This window comes from Sphaerodactylus townsendi, linkage group LG15 (genome assembly GCF_021028975.2).
Source record: "Sphaerodactylus townsendi isolate TG3544 linkage group LG15, MPM_Stown_v2.3, whole genome shotgun sequence".
NCBI lineage: Eukaryota > Metazoa > Chordata > Lepidosauria > Squamata > Sphaerodactylidae > Sphaerodactylus > Sphaerodactylus townsendi.
Window position 1 is genome coordinate 3,538,253 of NC_059439.1, and position 14,760 is coordinate 3,553,012.

The 14,760-nt window shown below is 46.4% G+C and overlaps 2 protein-coding genes across 2 annotated transcripts in view; one reads left to right on the forward strand and one right to left on the reverse strand.

The window, feature by feature from the left end:
• POLR1A (RNA polymerase I subunit A) overlaps positions 1-10,739 on the reverse strand; it is a 56,768-nt gene extending 46,029 nt beyond the window's left edge. Inside the window, exons 1-10 of the mRNA XM_048517603.1 lie at positions 10,641-10,739; positions 10,237-10,441; positions 9,290-9,439; positions 9,109-9,216; positions 5,978-6,063; positions 5,732-5,841; positions 4,276-4,362; positions 1,987-2,089; positions 1,190-1,352; positions 67-240 (exon numbers count right to left, since the gene is read on the reverse strand). Of these exons, the coding sequence (XP_048373560.1) occupies positions 67-240; positions 1,190-1,352; positions 1,987-2,089; positions 4,276-4,362; positions 5,732-5,841; positions 5,978-6,063; positions 9,109-9,216; positions 9,290-9,439; positions 10,237-10,441; positions 10,641-10,717 (1,263 nt within the window). The 5' untranslated portion in view covers positions 10,718-10,739. The remainder of the gene's footprint in view (positions 1-66; positions 241-1,189; positions 1,353-1,986; positions 2,090-4,275; positions 4,363-5,731; positions 5,842-5,977; positions 6,064-9,108; positions 9,217-9,289; positions 9,440-10,236; positions 10,442-10,640) is intronic.
• Positions 10,740-10,768: 29 nt separating this feature from the next.
• PTCD3 (pentatricopeptide repeat domain 3) overlaps positions 10,769-14,760 on the forward strand; it is a 33,797-nt gene continuing 29,805 nt past the window's right edge. The window contains exons 1-6 of the mRNA XM_048517255.1: positions 10,769-10,861; positions 12,294-12,343; positions 12,849-12,912; positions 13,002-13,047; positions 13,548-13,616; positions 14,593-14,697. Of these exons, the coding sequence (XP_048373212.1) occupies positions 10,794-10,861; positions 12,294-12,343; positions 12,849-12,912; positions 13,002-13,047; positions 13,548-13,616; positions 14,593-14,697 (402 nt within the window). The 5' untranslated portion in view covers positions 10,769-10,793. The remainder of the gene's footprint in view (positions 10,862-12,293; positions 12,344-12,848; positions 12,913-13,001; positions 13,048-13,547; positions 13,617-14,592; positions 14,698-14,760) is intronic.

Sequence of the window (14,760 nt, forward strand, 5' to 3'; positions counted from 1 at the left end):
GGTAATTCTGTACAACTTCATTATAAAGTCCCCTCCTCCACCACCCCCAATTCTTCCAGCTCTCACCTGCCGCACTCCAGGGAATTTTTCTGACATGAGCCTGTCCATGTCACTGTCAAACAAAATATTGACATGGCTCTGAAGACGAATCCAGATGTTGTTCAGCTTATCTGCCATCGTCTGCCCGGGGAGAGTCACCAAGACAGAACGGTCCAGGAGCTCCGTTGGCTGCTCCACCGGCTGTGGGACATGTAACAACACTTCAGTACTGGCAGAAGCGTCAGAACAGGGGAGGGGGCAAAGACAGGGGATGAACCGCCCCAGTTCTGGACGATCCTTGACTTGGGAGTAATGAGGATTAGAAGGAGAGCCCAAGGCAGGAACATCTGTCTGTCTGTCTTGCACCATAAAAGGCACAGAGAGCTTTCAGGAGGCTACTTAATGAAGCAGCAGAACTGTTTGGCTCTCAAATTAAATGTGATCAGTTTTATCGCACAAAGCAAGGGAAGCGACATCATCAGACATGGCCGGGGGGTGGGGGGGGGAGTGCTCCAGAACAAGGTCATTATGGCCAAACGGATCTCAATCCAACAGAGGCACTTCACGGACACTCAAAAATATGAAAAATCCTTTCCTATGCCCATAATCACGTGGAGTTCTCTTCAATAGCCAGTGATCCAGATGTCAACTATATAAATGCCAGCCATATGGAGGCTTTCAAAGAACTGAGACAATACGGTCCTGCCCAAGCTGGTGGCAGCAGAGATCCAGTTCAGGCCCAACCACCGTGGCTGAGGATGCCAGGAGCAGCTCCAGCCTGCAACAGTGGACGATGGGAGCTGCTCTGAGTCCAGCTATGTGGGCAGCAAACACCAAGAAAGGCTCTGGGCCCAGCTGCCATAGCAGACAATTCTATGAAAGGCACCGAGCCTCACCACAATGGTAAAGGACACTGAGAGCTACTCTGGTCCTGGGCAGCATTGCTGTTGCCATTGTGGGTAGTGGGGCCTGGAACCACAATGGGATCCCCACCCCCACCCCCACGAGTCTCATGGGCCTCCCGCTCATCACACACAACTCTGATCAATAACCTGAGCCTGCAAAACTTGCATAAATAAGATAGTTACAGAATTCACTAGATTTTAGTCAGATGTTTCACTTAATCCTGTGGGCAATGAAACCACCTCACCTTCGGGAGGTCTCCCTCTTCAGTTTGCATCGACAGCTTCAGATCTTGAGCCATGATAGCCAGAAGTTTCCGTGCCACCTGGGCATCTTTCATGACAGCTTGCAAGTTCACCGTTTGACCATTTGCAAACATCTGGTCTCCAACACAACTCACAGGGCGATATCTATATCAGAAGAAGAAGAGTTGGATTGACATCCCCCGTTCTCTCCTATAGAAGACTCAAAGGGGCTGACAAACTCCTTACCCTTCCCCCCCTCACAGCAAACACCCTGTGAGGTAGGTGGGGCTGAGAGAGCTCAGAAGAACTGTGACTAGCCCAAGGTCCCCCAGCTAACCCTTCCACAGAGCCCTGAAACAACCCAGCTAGATAGCTAATCACACCTGAAATTTGGCCCACTCATGATGGAGAAGATGACAAATTTGGATTTATATCCCCCTTTCTCTCCTGTAAGGAGACTCAAAGGGGCTTACAAACTCCTCTCCCTTCCCCCCTCACAACAAACACCCTGTGAGGTAGGTGGGGCTGTGAGAGCTCAGAAGAACTGTGACTAGCCCAAGGTCACCCAGCTGGCGTGTGTTGGAGTGCACAGGCTAATCTGAATTCCCAGATAAGCCTCCGCAGCTCAAGTGGCACAGGAGGGAATCAAACCCAGTTCCTCCAGATTAGAGTGCACCTGCTCTTAACCACTACGCCACTGCTGGTCCCACATGAGTTCTGAAGAGTAAATAACAGAACAAATGTCAAAAAACACAAAAACAAAACTATATTGCTAAGAAATCCAAGAGAGTTTCATTACCTAGATGGTGGAACAACAAGTTTATCCAGGAAGAATATCTCAGGATTGAAACTTGAATCTCCACTGACCATCACACCAGAGAAAATTTTGCTGAGGAAAAAACCTAAATAGAACAATCAAAGACTGGTTAGGTCACCTGATGCACCCAAGCCGAGTCAGGCAATGCTGCAGTCCATAAAACACTGTCAACTTACATGACTTACGTTCGAGAACCAAACATTAAAATTGTATGCAAAATGCATGCACAGAAATATTGCTATTTGCGAGTCCACAGCATGTTTGAAGTCGTATCTCCAAGCACACAACAATTTAATTTTCTTCCTCCTAAAGTATTTTTTTGTTATTTTATCTTCATAAAATGGGTTCTCGATCAAATCACGGATAAATTCTTCCTAGAAGCTAAAATGTCTGAACTGAGTTTTTGTACTTTGGCCAAATCAGGAGAGGACGACGCTCACTGGAGAAGCGAACACAATGCTAAGAAGAGTTGAAGGCTCATGGAGAGAAATAATGGAAGTAGTAATGGGAGATTTCAGTTACCCTGATATTTGTTGGAAGCCAAACTCTGCCAAGACTATAAGGTCCAACAAATTCCTCACTTCCCTTGAAGACAATTTCAGAAGGTGTGAAAAAGGCAAACTCTATGCTGGGGATAATTAGGAAAGGAGTTGATAATAAAACTGCAAGGATCGTCATGCCCTTATATACAGCAGTGGTGCGACCGCACTTGGAGTCCTGTGTCCAGTTCTGGTCGCCACATCTCAAAAAGGATATCGAAGAGATAGAAAAAGTGCAGAGAAGGGCAACGAGAATGATTGAGGGACTGGAGCACCTTCCTTATGAGGAGAGGCTGCAGCGTTTGGGACTCTTTAGTTTGGAGAGGAGACGTCTGAGGGGGGATAGGATTGAAGTCTATTAAATTATGCATGGGGTAGAAAATGTTGACAGAGAGAAATTTTTTCTCTCTTTCTCACAATACTAGAACCAGCGGGCATCCATTGAAAATGCTGGGGGGAAGAATTAGGACTAATAAAAGGAAACACTTCTTCACGCAACGTGTGATTGGTGTTTGGAATATGCTGCCACAGGAGGTGGTGATGGCCACTAACCTGGATAGCTTTAAAAGGGGCTTGGACAGATTTATGGAGGAGAAGTCGATTTATGGCTACCAATCTTGATCCTCCTTGATCTGAGATTGCAAATGCCTTAACAGACCAGGTGCTCGGGAGCAACAGCTGCAGAAGGCCATTGCTTTCACCTCCTGCATGTGAGCTCCCAAAGGCACCTGGTGGGCCACTGCGAGTAGCAGAGAGCTGGACTAGATGGACTCTGGTCTGATCCAGCTGGCTTGTTCTTTTGTTCCTATGTTCTTAAGGTGAAAGAGGCAACAAGTGGATCAGATATTTTACATCTGATTCTAATCAGCAATGATGACCTGATTAGTGGAGTGCGAGTGACCAAATTTTCCTTAGGTGGGAGTGGCCAAGTTTTCCTGGAGTTTGTTATTCAGCGGATACCAGATGCCAAGTGTAGTCAGACACACATTCTAGACTTTTTTTTAAAAGCTGATTTCAGTAAACTTAGAAACCTACTGGGTGTGATCCCATGGTTAAGAGTACTAAAACAGAAGGGAATGTATGATGGATGGGAGTTTCTAAAAAGTGTGATTTTGAAGGCACAATTTCAAACAGTTGCAAAGAGGAGGAGAAATGAGAGGCGTCATCAATACACAGTGTAACAGACTTTTCTCTGTGACACACCTCTGAAGATGCCAGTCACAGATGCAGGCGAAACGTTAGGAAAGAGCTCTACCAGACCACGGCCACACAGCCCAGAAAACCCACCACAACCATTTCTGGGACTACTGAACCAAAACCTGAAAAATACCAGATAAAATGGTGCACGCCCCTACAGATAATACTCGTGTTCAACATAACTTGTGAACAGGGTTTACAAAAAAAGGAGCTGTTGTCTTGGCAGATTAATGTTGCGTATTACTGAGGACAGCAAAACACCGCCAGGAAACAAAACACCGCCAGGGCATTACTGTGTGTGCAGTTCCCCACTGCAAGTCATACGGAACAATGCATGGCTTGTGCCCAGCTCCCATCCATTCCTTTGAGGCTCCAGATCAGAAGAGCTTCCAGCTCAATGGGGGGCCACCTGCAGTTTCTGTCTAGGGGATCATGTTCCATTCCAACAGTCAAACAGGGCCTGGCTTGTGGTATTACTTGTGCCATCTTTGGACAGCCACTATCCATAGGTCGCAACTGATCCCACTGTTTTTACCTTCATTTTTCCACAAAGCTTCAACATGTTCTTTGGCAGTGCTGGGCGTCAGGTAGCCTCGTTTTCCCAGTTGAGTTTCATCTATGGCTAGGGAATTTAAATAATCATGTTAAATTATGAAGTATCTTTATTTCAGATCATTTGCAAAAAATACTTTCCAATTGCATAAGCACAGGATACCAACAAAATGGCCTTTGCTCAGTACCAATGGTAGTCTGACTCACCGCTCACTCTGGCCTTTGTTTTCCTTAGACTCAGAAGGACAATTTGCCCTCTTACTTCAGATCTTGGGAGCTGCAGCATGCAAGCTGGCTCACACCCCTCCTCTGGAGATTTCCCAGCAACTTCTGCAATGTTTTTTTTATTTTTTTTTAGTCAAATGGAGGGGCAGGGACAGAACAAGGAAGGCACCAGGATGCCTGCGGAGAATTCTACTACAAATAAGGCCCAGGAAGAAGTGGCTGTTGAATTTACAATTGTACTTAGATCTTTTGGTGGAAATAGATGAAGATGCCCATCCCTCTTGCTAGACTCACCCAACAAAAGGCTGCTCTGTTGCTAGCCATGGTGGTTACAGAAATGTTCATATTTAGAGGCAATAAACCCCTGAAACCCAGTGCTAGGAGGCAATGTCAGAGGAAGGACGTTTTTGTTAGAGGATTTGGTTGGCTGCTGTGTGCAACTGGATGGCCCCCTGGCCTGATCCAGCAGGGCACCTCGGAGATTCTTCTATTAGTTTCTTCCCCTTTTGACATGTTTCTCATTCTACACCTGGTTTGTGCTCCTGTACCACCAGTGCCAGGCTAGGATCTGGGAAACCCAGGCTGGCTCTGCCACAGATGCTCACTATGTGACGTTAGACCAGCCACACACTACCCCACCTCACTAGGTTACTGTTGTGAGCTACTTGGGTCCTCAATAGGGGGGGAGTGGGTATAAATACCCTGTTTCCCCAAATATATGACATCCCCGGAAAATAAGAAGTAGTAGAGGTTTTGCTGAAGTGCGAAATATAAGGCATCCCCTGAAAGTAAGACATAGCAAAGTTTTTGTTTGGAATCATGCCCGACGAACAGAACTCAGAAAAATAAGACATCCCCTGAAAATAAGACATAGCGCATCTTTGGGAGCAAAAATTAATATAAGACGCTGTCTTATTTTCGGGGAAACACGGTATCTAAATAAAAATAAATGTCTTAATTCAGGTCACAATAGATTCTGCTGCAACTTAATACTGCACTTCTTCAGGAAAGTTGTGAAACTGTGTGGTGCCACACAAAAATATTTTATTTAAAAAACCCTGCATTGATAGTCATACCCGCTGACCTCTTCTTTCAGATTTACAAAGACTTAACGTCAAATTTGAAAACATTTATTAAACGCTGCATTAAAGAAATGCTCATCAGTGTAAAATTACAAACAATATCACAACTATCCAACAAAATAGAACCTATACCTGCTGCTTCCTCCACGATCACTGGTTTGCCTGACTTCTGGATTGCCATAGAGGGGTAATTCACAGTCAGTTTGCTGTTATGCTCTTTTCGGACAAGTGATCTTTCAGCTCTTCAAAACAAATAGGAAAAAACAATTCACAACAGGCAATTCAAACCATTCCAGCCTTTATTAATACTTGTGAAGGGGCAGAAATAAGCCCATAAAACAACTACTTGGTTTCGGGGAAAAAAAGCTATGCACTTACTTGCACCTGGGACATCTCTTTGAACTTGTGTGTAATTTCCAAAATTGGGAGATTAATTTACTTCTGCACTCACACACATTTTTTACCTAAAGAAGCAAAATGGAGGAGACAAAATTACTGAAGTTACAAATGAGGGGTCTTTTTTTTTTTTAAAGGCTGAAATAATGGTCCGGTCTAAAGGACACATTCTCACCCCTACCTATTTGTTGCCATCCAATGTTCCAGACACGAGTGCATTACAGAGCAGGGGACCCCAGAAACAAAAGCCCAGGAGAGAAGCAAGCAAGGGACCAGACCGAAGCACGCTGCGAAAGAAAGCATCCTCAGCTGAGGCAAAGGCTTGGTGCTGGTTTACATAGCAAAGAAAGAGAGAGGCAAAGCCGGAGAAACCTCTCCTTACCAGCTCCTGCTGTGTTGCCTGCAAGCTGCTCCATTCTCCCCAATATGCCACCCCACCCCACCCCACCCACCCCGAGCGAGACCAGCATTTGGTTCCCTCCCTGCTGGTAGTAGGTTCAAAAACAAGAGACAGCAGAGGGCACCAGGCAACCTCAGCAGCACAGTCATCCACTAGAAGAATTTGGATTTATACCTCATTTTTCTCAACCATAAGGAGTCTCAAAGCAGCTTACAAACCCCTTCCCTTCCTCTCTCCACAAGACACCTTGTGACGTAAGGGGGCTGAGAGCTCTGAAGAACTCTAGACTAGCCCAAGGGCCCCTAGCAGGCTTCTTGTGGAGGAGAAGGAAATCAAATCTGGTTCTCCAGATTAGAGTCCCCTGCTTTTATCCACTACACCACGCTATCTCTCGCTAGAGGCATGCACCATCCCCCCCACCTCCCTGTATTTTTTGGGATTGGCTTTAAAAGATCTGAATTTTTTTTTCAAAAAAGCAAAAACACCTGAAACTTCATACTGGCTTTTTCGATATTTTTCAGGTCTTTTAAAACCAAACCTGAAAAATCCCCAGCCAGAGAGATGAACGCATGGATTGCCTGAGCCCAAGAGACGGCTGAAACGCTTTTCAATCTTTTTAGGCTTTGGATATTTGGCTATTCCTGGATAGCCAAGTTCCCTCCTCCCACCCCCCACCCCCCGGCCAAACCAAAATGCTTCTTCGGGGTGAACGGTTGTTTTGGCTCAATTTTACCTGAATGCACAGTCCTACCAGCCAAAGGGAATAGTGCAGTGGCAGGCCTAGCATACTAGAAACATATCAGGGCCGCATCCCCAAGTCCCTGGTGCAGTTCCCCTCCACAGAGCCAAGACAACCCAGCTAGATAGCTAATTTGGCCCACTCATGATGGAGAAGAAGAGTTCGGGTTTATATCCCCCCCTTTCTTTCCTGTAAAGAGACTCAAAGGGGCTTACAAACTCCTTTCCCTTCCCCCCACAACAAACACCCTGTGAGGTGGGTGGGGCTGAGAGAGCTCCGAAGACCTGTGACTAGCCCAAGGTCACCCAGCTGGCATGTGTTGGAGTGCACAAGCTAATCTGATTCACCAGATAAGCCTCCAGAGCCCAAGTGGCACAGAAGGGAATCAAATCCGGTTCTCCAGATTAGAGTGAATCTGCTCTTAACCACTACACCATGCTGGCTCTATAACACCGAATTATAAAATGATAAATATCTTCATAGTATAAACGTTTGTGTTCTTCTTCTGATACACTGAAGAGGGGAACTGTCTATTTGACATGGATTTCTTCCATTCTGCCCTTAGTTTGTTCTGAGAAAAGGAAGACCTTCTCCTTGGAAGGGTGTGAGATAGGAACCCTCTATCCCCCCATGGTAGTGGACCTGGTGTTGGGATCCATGGCTTGTCTCCCCCACCCCCCGTCATGACCCTGAACGCGAAGGGGCTGCCATGCACTTGGAAAGAAGACAGGAGTAATCTGCCATTTTAGAGAACCAAACCCCCCCCCTCAGGGCGTTTGTCCTCCTCGCCAGATTTCCCCCACCCTCCTCTGAGAAGAGTTTGCCCACTTCCCTCATGTCATATTCGGAGTCTGAGGAGAGCACTCTCTGGGGGCTGGTGTGCCGGTGCTTTTGGGCCACCTTAATAAACCAGGCCCGCCTGCCCCCCCCTCCCCCGGCAAGGGTTTTGTGAGGCTGAATCTGCAGCCGCTGATGGACTCATGGCCCTCAAGGGGGGCTCAGATGTGAGGCAAGGTGGCCCTGCTTCCAGCCTCATCAGGCTCAACTGCTCCTTAAAGGCCTCTTTAGAAAAATCATAAAAGTCTGGGGGCGGGGGGAAGAGGGAAAGCGGAGGCAAGCACGTTACCTGGTTGCCGCTCCTCCCGGGCAGCGCCAGGGTCTTTCCTTTCCTGTGTGGCAGTGTTGAAGCCCTCTGGAGCGAGGGAACAGCTAGCAACACCAGTGGCAGGCATTTTGGGGGGCGGCTTGGTTTTGGCACGCTTTTTTGCCTTAGGCTGCGATTTGGTCGTGGCCATATTGTTTGCCTTCAGGGCAGACTTGGCTGGTATGCCCACAGCCTTTGGAGCAGCCCCAGCTTCCAGGGGCCAGTTTCCATTATCCTCCAAGAGGAGATCAGAGTCAGAGCCACGTGGCGCTGAAAGAGGCTCGGGGGAGGGGGGGGGATTGAGCTCCCCGTTGCATGGACGGCTCCGAGAAGGAGAAAACGGGTTAAAAAGGGCAGAAGGGAAGGACCAACAATCCCGGGAAGAGTTAGGCTGCTGGAAGGAATGGTGTGAGACAGAAAGGTAAGGGAAGAGAAAAGCACCAGGAAGCAAAGAAAACAGGTAGGGTGGAGGAAGTAATCCCAAAATGTGCTACTCCCCTTAGAGGCAGGAACCAAACTGGAGCAAAGGGGGCAGTCCCACTCCACAGGAAGAGGAAGAAAGTTCATTCCCTGCCTCTCTGATGGGAACCACCCACAAGATGTGCTCTAACTCAGGGGAGAAGCTCTAGGCCGATCCTCCATTGAGTAGAGAGTTGGATTGGACAGCCTGTATGGCCCCTTCCAACTTTACGATTCTATCATTCAGTGTATCTGTTCTATGGTACAGCTGAAATGACAGACACTGAAATGCAATTCTCAGTCTGTCTCAAATTGCTGCAGAGTTCTCTTACCAGACAAAATTGTTTATGATACTTGTTCTTCTTACTTACATGTGAACCCTGTTCCATTAGACGGTTATTTTGGAGAATTTCTTCTGTGTGCTTGCTTAACGCTTCTTCTATGTCTACCTCTGGTGCACTGGCATTTTCCTCTAAAAACTGAAAGAAAAACTCAAATGAGTCTTCTTTGAACGGCCTCGGAAGACTCCAAAGGGAGAGGAACAGAACTCACCCTGCTTAGGACAGCCTCCAGGTCATAGACGGCTTCAACCAGCCCGACTTTTATCAACTTCAGCTGATTCAGCAGTAAGTGAATCACAGACCGTGGACAGGTCAGATGGCGGCACCTCAAGCAGGAACCTCGTATCAGAAGGAACAGTTTCTGGAAAAGACATCAGCACTTCACATTTATATAGCGTTTTTGAACTTTTTAAGTACTTTACATCTTTTATCCTTGTAAGAACTGTGTGAGGTATTGTTCACCTGATGGGGAGAGACCAAAAGACAGTACTTGCCTAAAGTCACCTGGTGAGTTCATGGGGGAGGAAAGATTTCAACTGGAGACCTCTATAGTTCAACCACTAACTCCAAGCAGCTCAAACAAGCCCACCTGAAGAACTCCATGGCACCAGAAGGCCTGCTGACACAGCTCAAAAACTCTTGACCTCAAAGCTTTGCAGCATGTCATGGACGAGCTGGGTCTAGAATGTATTGAGAACTCCTCTGATGAAGAGTCAGCAGGAAGCCCTGACTCCTGTCCACAGCCAGTAGTAGAAGTGGCTCGGGGAGAAACAGCCCCTGTGGAGCCAGAGATGAACCTATAGCCAGAAACGAGTGATGTCCCCGTAGCCCTCAAGCTCTGAGCAAGCTGTGGAAAGCCAGATGCTAGCTTGCTCACCTCCCTTGGCCTGAATCTCTGGACTTGTGTTTTTCTGGTTTACCCTTGGGCTTGTCACTGTGAGTGTTGGAACTTTCATGCTTGACTTCTGCAACGGAACCTTGACTGTAGAAACTGGACTCTGTAGGTGTGTGTGTGTGTGTGAGAGAGAGAGAGAGAGTGGGTACTAAGGAACCATGACACAGCATGAGGTGTATATTTGGTTAGATTGTATGTCTCCTCCCACCAACCACAACAGTGACTTGAATATTGTACCTCCCACAGAGGCCATGAACGCTTACATCGAAAAAGAGAGGATTATAGACCGTGAGAGGCAGCTCTGTGTGGCCCAGGTGCCCTGGGCAGTCGTTGAAGCCCTGCATGCAAGTTGCGCACACTTCCTTGTTTTGGAGAGGTCCCAAAGCCAAGTCGTACAATCCATTGGGCAAAGCGGTGCCAGCGTTATCCAGGAAATTAGGGTTGGTTATTGATTTCACACTCAGCTTCCTAAAAATGAAGAGCAAGACACGTGGTTGGATTGTGGATCCTTGAGCCATATGGTACATTGAGCCCCTTCTACTGCACAGTTAGAACGGGGGGGGGGGGGGGCGGGATCTGTGGTCTGCACGAGGGTCCCTCTGGGCCAGAGTCCGGCACGAGGGTCCCTCTCCCCCTTGCCGAGCCCTCCCCGGTCCCGCTCACTCACCCGATCTCCGCCGCCCGGTACACGCCGAACGACAGACCGCTCAACCGGCGCCACGGGGACTCCCTGGCGGCCGCCATGGCTCGACCCACGCGGATGGGCAGGGGCGGGACTTCCGCTTCCAACTACCTCTTCCTTCCGGCGGCCTCCTTCGCCATGGCGGCGCTTCCCTGGCGGCCGCGGTTGTTCGCGGCATGTGGCGGGGCGGCCTCGTGCTGCGCCAGGTGAGCTCCGTCGGGCCTGGCCGACCTCGCAGGACTGTTGGGCAGGGTGGCTGGCCACGCGGGGGCTGGCGAGGCGCTGCTACGGGGCGGCGGGAGGTCGAGCCTGCAGGGAGGGGGAAGGGCTCTGCCGCTCCGCTTCTGGTAAGCGAGGCCGGGACCGCCGCAGCCCACGACCGGCCGGTCGGCCGAGAAGAAACCGCAGGAGAAGGACGAGGGCCGAAGCCCCCGTGGCCTGACCCAGCGCCCCCGGCAGGCTTCCCGTGGAGGAGGGAGGAAAGCAAACCCGGTCCACCGGCTGAGATTCCACCGGGCAGACCTGGTTCTCCAGAGCAGAGTCCACCTGGCTCTTAACCACTACCTCGCAGCAGGTTCTTCTGCATGTCCCAAACTTCAAATGGGCGAGAGCAACCACTTCATGTACACGTGCATTTCACGTTGTGTATAAAAGGCCCGCCAGAGGAGGTCAGGGAGGGCCCCACAATCCAGGCTTTTTGTAAACTGCAAAATTCGAGAGGCCTTTTCTACATAACCGATGGGGTTTCCCTGCACAAAGTGATTCACTCAGTTACTTGGATGATTACTCTCTATACTGCTGTGTATAGCTTGCTGTCGTTAAGACTTTAGTGTGTAATATGCATAATTAAATGTGTTGTGTTTGGTCCTGGCTTTTAAATTTGTTGTTGGTTCAGCAACACAAATCCTGTTTCATTGTTTGTTGAATGCCCCATCCTATTGATTGCATTGACTCACTCCATGCAATCTGCTTCGAGTCCCAGTAAGAAAAGCAAACTCTAAATAAAATAAAAAAAATAAAATAACCAGCTGTGGGATAATCTTCATAAGAACATAAGAACTAGCCTGCTGGATCAGACCAGAGTCCATCTAGTCCAGAATTCTGCTACTCACCAGGTGCCTTTGGGAGCTCACATGCAGGAGGTGAAAGCAATGGCCTTCTGCTGCTGCTTCATTCAATAGGGGAATTTCTTTTCATTGTGAAAACATCTCAAAACTGCTCAAGATATCAATCTAACTAAGAAAGTGAAATATTTGATTTCCTGTTCATGGTATAGGAGACTATCACAAAAGAAAGAATTGGTAGGAAATGTGCTTTGTTTGGCTACAGCCCCAAAATAGTTTTGCAAAAATTTCATGTTTTTATAAAAGATCCTACTCCTGCAGATTCTGCTTTGTAAGTCAACTTCAACTGACCTTTATTAGTCATAACTTTGCAAGTCATTAATGCTTTTCAAGAGGTCTGTACATCCTTCCACTATGAGAATCTAATCAGATGTTTTAATAAATTCCGTGCATTATAACAATGATAATAATACTATGAATTGCACAGGATACTGCTCGTGGGGGGGGGGGGGGGGTTTTGCAATATGTGTGCTTAGCCAGTCAGACATTTGACTGATGCATTTGATTTCCTTAGGTACTGCTCAGGAACTGCAGGACTACAGAAAAAATGCACTGATCCTCAAGGTATGTAAGGAGTAGAGGTGTTTTTTAACCATTTGAAACACTGAGACTTTGAGTAAATAAGGCCCCCTACACCTATTGATGGAAGGGAAGACAGCATGGAATTGCCTGATCTCTTCAGCTCCCAGAAGCCAAGCAGGGCCAGTACCTGGGAGAGAGACACCCCAAAAAGACCCTGCAGAGGAAGGCCGTGTCAAAGCACCTCTGCTTCTCATTTCCTTTGAAAGCCCCTTACTGAGGTCTTCATAAGTCATCTATGACTTGACCATGGTTTACACACAATCCCCCCCCCCCAATTCTTTTGGAGTTGTCCTAACTAAAGTGCTGGAACTTGCTTCTGAGTAAAGAGGAGCTGGATAGAGCTAATTGTGGTATAGTGTGTACATTGGCGGAGCTGAACTAGTTTGCTTCTGATATGGATGCCACATTAAATCTAAAGTATTTTCAGTAATCTTAAAAGTTGAAAACTGCATGTATCATAGAGCCTCTGTTTAACATTTTACCCTAGAAGTGGCTGATAAAAACATGCTTGTGACTGAAGAAAAAATTGTTCTTCCAAGAAAGAAAACCTGGTGAGTTCTTCCAGCTACAGACATTTTAATAATATATTTAGTAGTACATAGCAAAGCTTAATTAATAACATAGTTTTCCTTAAATTTAGGGACAAATTAGCTGTTCTTCAAGCACTTGCATCAACAGTACACAGAGTAAGTTCTGCCTACAATTATTTTCTTAGTGCTGCATCTGAATATCAGCTTGCTTTCCACCTCAGCATTAGGGATGGTAGAAGGGAATGTGTTTCTACACCTTGTTTCTCCCAACCTTTTGGTCGCGACTCTGCTTTTGGTGGACAGTAGGAGGAACAGCCTGTCTCGAAGGGGAATGCCACTTGGTTTAGCTGAATGCTGATGTTTCTGAGCCAAGCTTGCCCTTATGTCAAACCTCGGATCTGGAAATCACGGGAACTGTAGATTTGTTCTAAAGCCTGTAATTCACTGTTTCTCAATTTGCTAGTCTTACTGTCATCTTGCAAAAATGATTAGGACTTATTCTACCTGTTCTTAAGCGTACTGTCTTTTAAAATAGTCCCTTCTTTAAGCAAGATGGGTTTTGGATAATTACTTGGATTTTTTAAAGATACATTTTTAAGCTGAACTGCAGACAAGTGCAGAGTGACATTTATACTCTTTCTCCTCCTTTTACCTAGGACCCCACAGCTTCACAATCAGTGTTTCAAGATGACCCGTACCTTATTCCTCGAACCAGTACTGAGTTTGTAAGTGACTTTTCAGTATCAGTTTTGCCACACACTAAGAATATTTAGCCCTTTGGGCCACAGTGTTTTGTTTACGTCATCCCCAGTATTTTTCAGACAGCTGCCCAACAACTGGAGCCAGTCTGGTTGATTAAAAAACAAGCTGCATGTGGAATTTGTCAATTTAAATTCTGCTATGAACCACCTCATGCCCACATTAGTGTGGGGGAGGGGGGGGTTGTGTGCAACAAAATGTGCAGATTTTCAGGCATGAATTGCAATATGTGAGTTGTTCTTCTGCCCCTGTGACATGATTGAGCATCTAGTTTTGTGCTACACTTCAAATAGCACAGTTTTTAAAAATTGCAGTGTGTTTTGGTGTTACTCAGACGTTTGTGAAATATTCAGTTCTGCTGCTTTTACGTTAACGTTTTCTGCAAACTCCCTGTATGTTCGTTCAAAAAAGAAATCCTCATTTCTTTGTCTCCTGAGACTCCTCTTGGCAGCGGCAGCAGCATCTGTTTTTAAAAAAATTCTTTGTGAAATCTGGGTTGGATGATTCAGCATTTTAGGGGAATTCAGTGTTAAATAATAGAAATTATGAAGAATATTTATGCAAACTTTAAATATTCAGGATGGGCACGTCATTATTCCCCCATGCTATCTAAAATACAAGCTGGACATTGAAGATTTGATTTATTTTTGTTGGAATATGCCCTCAGCCCTGCTTTGAACAGGATATAAAATTTTAGTATTATTATTTAATTTTGTTTAAAATCTCAGCTGCCAGTTTTTTATGTGGTTGTTGATCTTTCATTACAATTCGACCTCATCCAGATGATGATGATGATGATGATGAAGCCTTTCGTTAACATTTGTTAAGAATTATGATAAAGGAGGGTTTGTTTAATTATTTTGACAGTCATAAGTGTAGGATTGTATTGTTATGTTAACTGTTTTCAGTAGAGGATGCAGTACCAATATATTCTTTTTGTAGCGCTTATTTTTCATGTCAAAAGAGTCCGGGAGAAATGCAGCCAAATATATCGTTAACACCCATCCTCGATTTTTTGAGAAGGACATTGCTGAACCTCATATTCCGGTAAACTTTTTTAATTCTTATATTTATGCATGTATTATTTTATTTGAAATATTTATTAGTCGT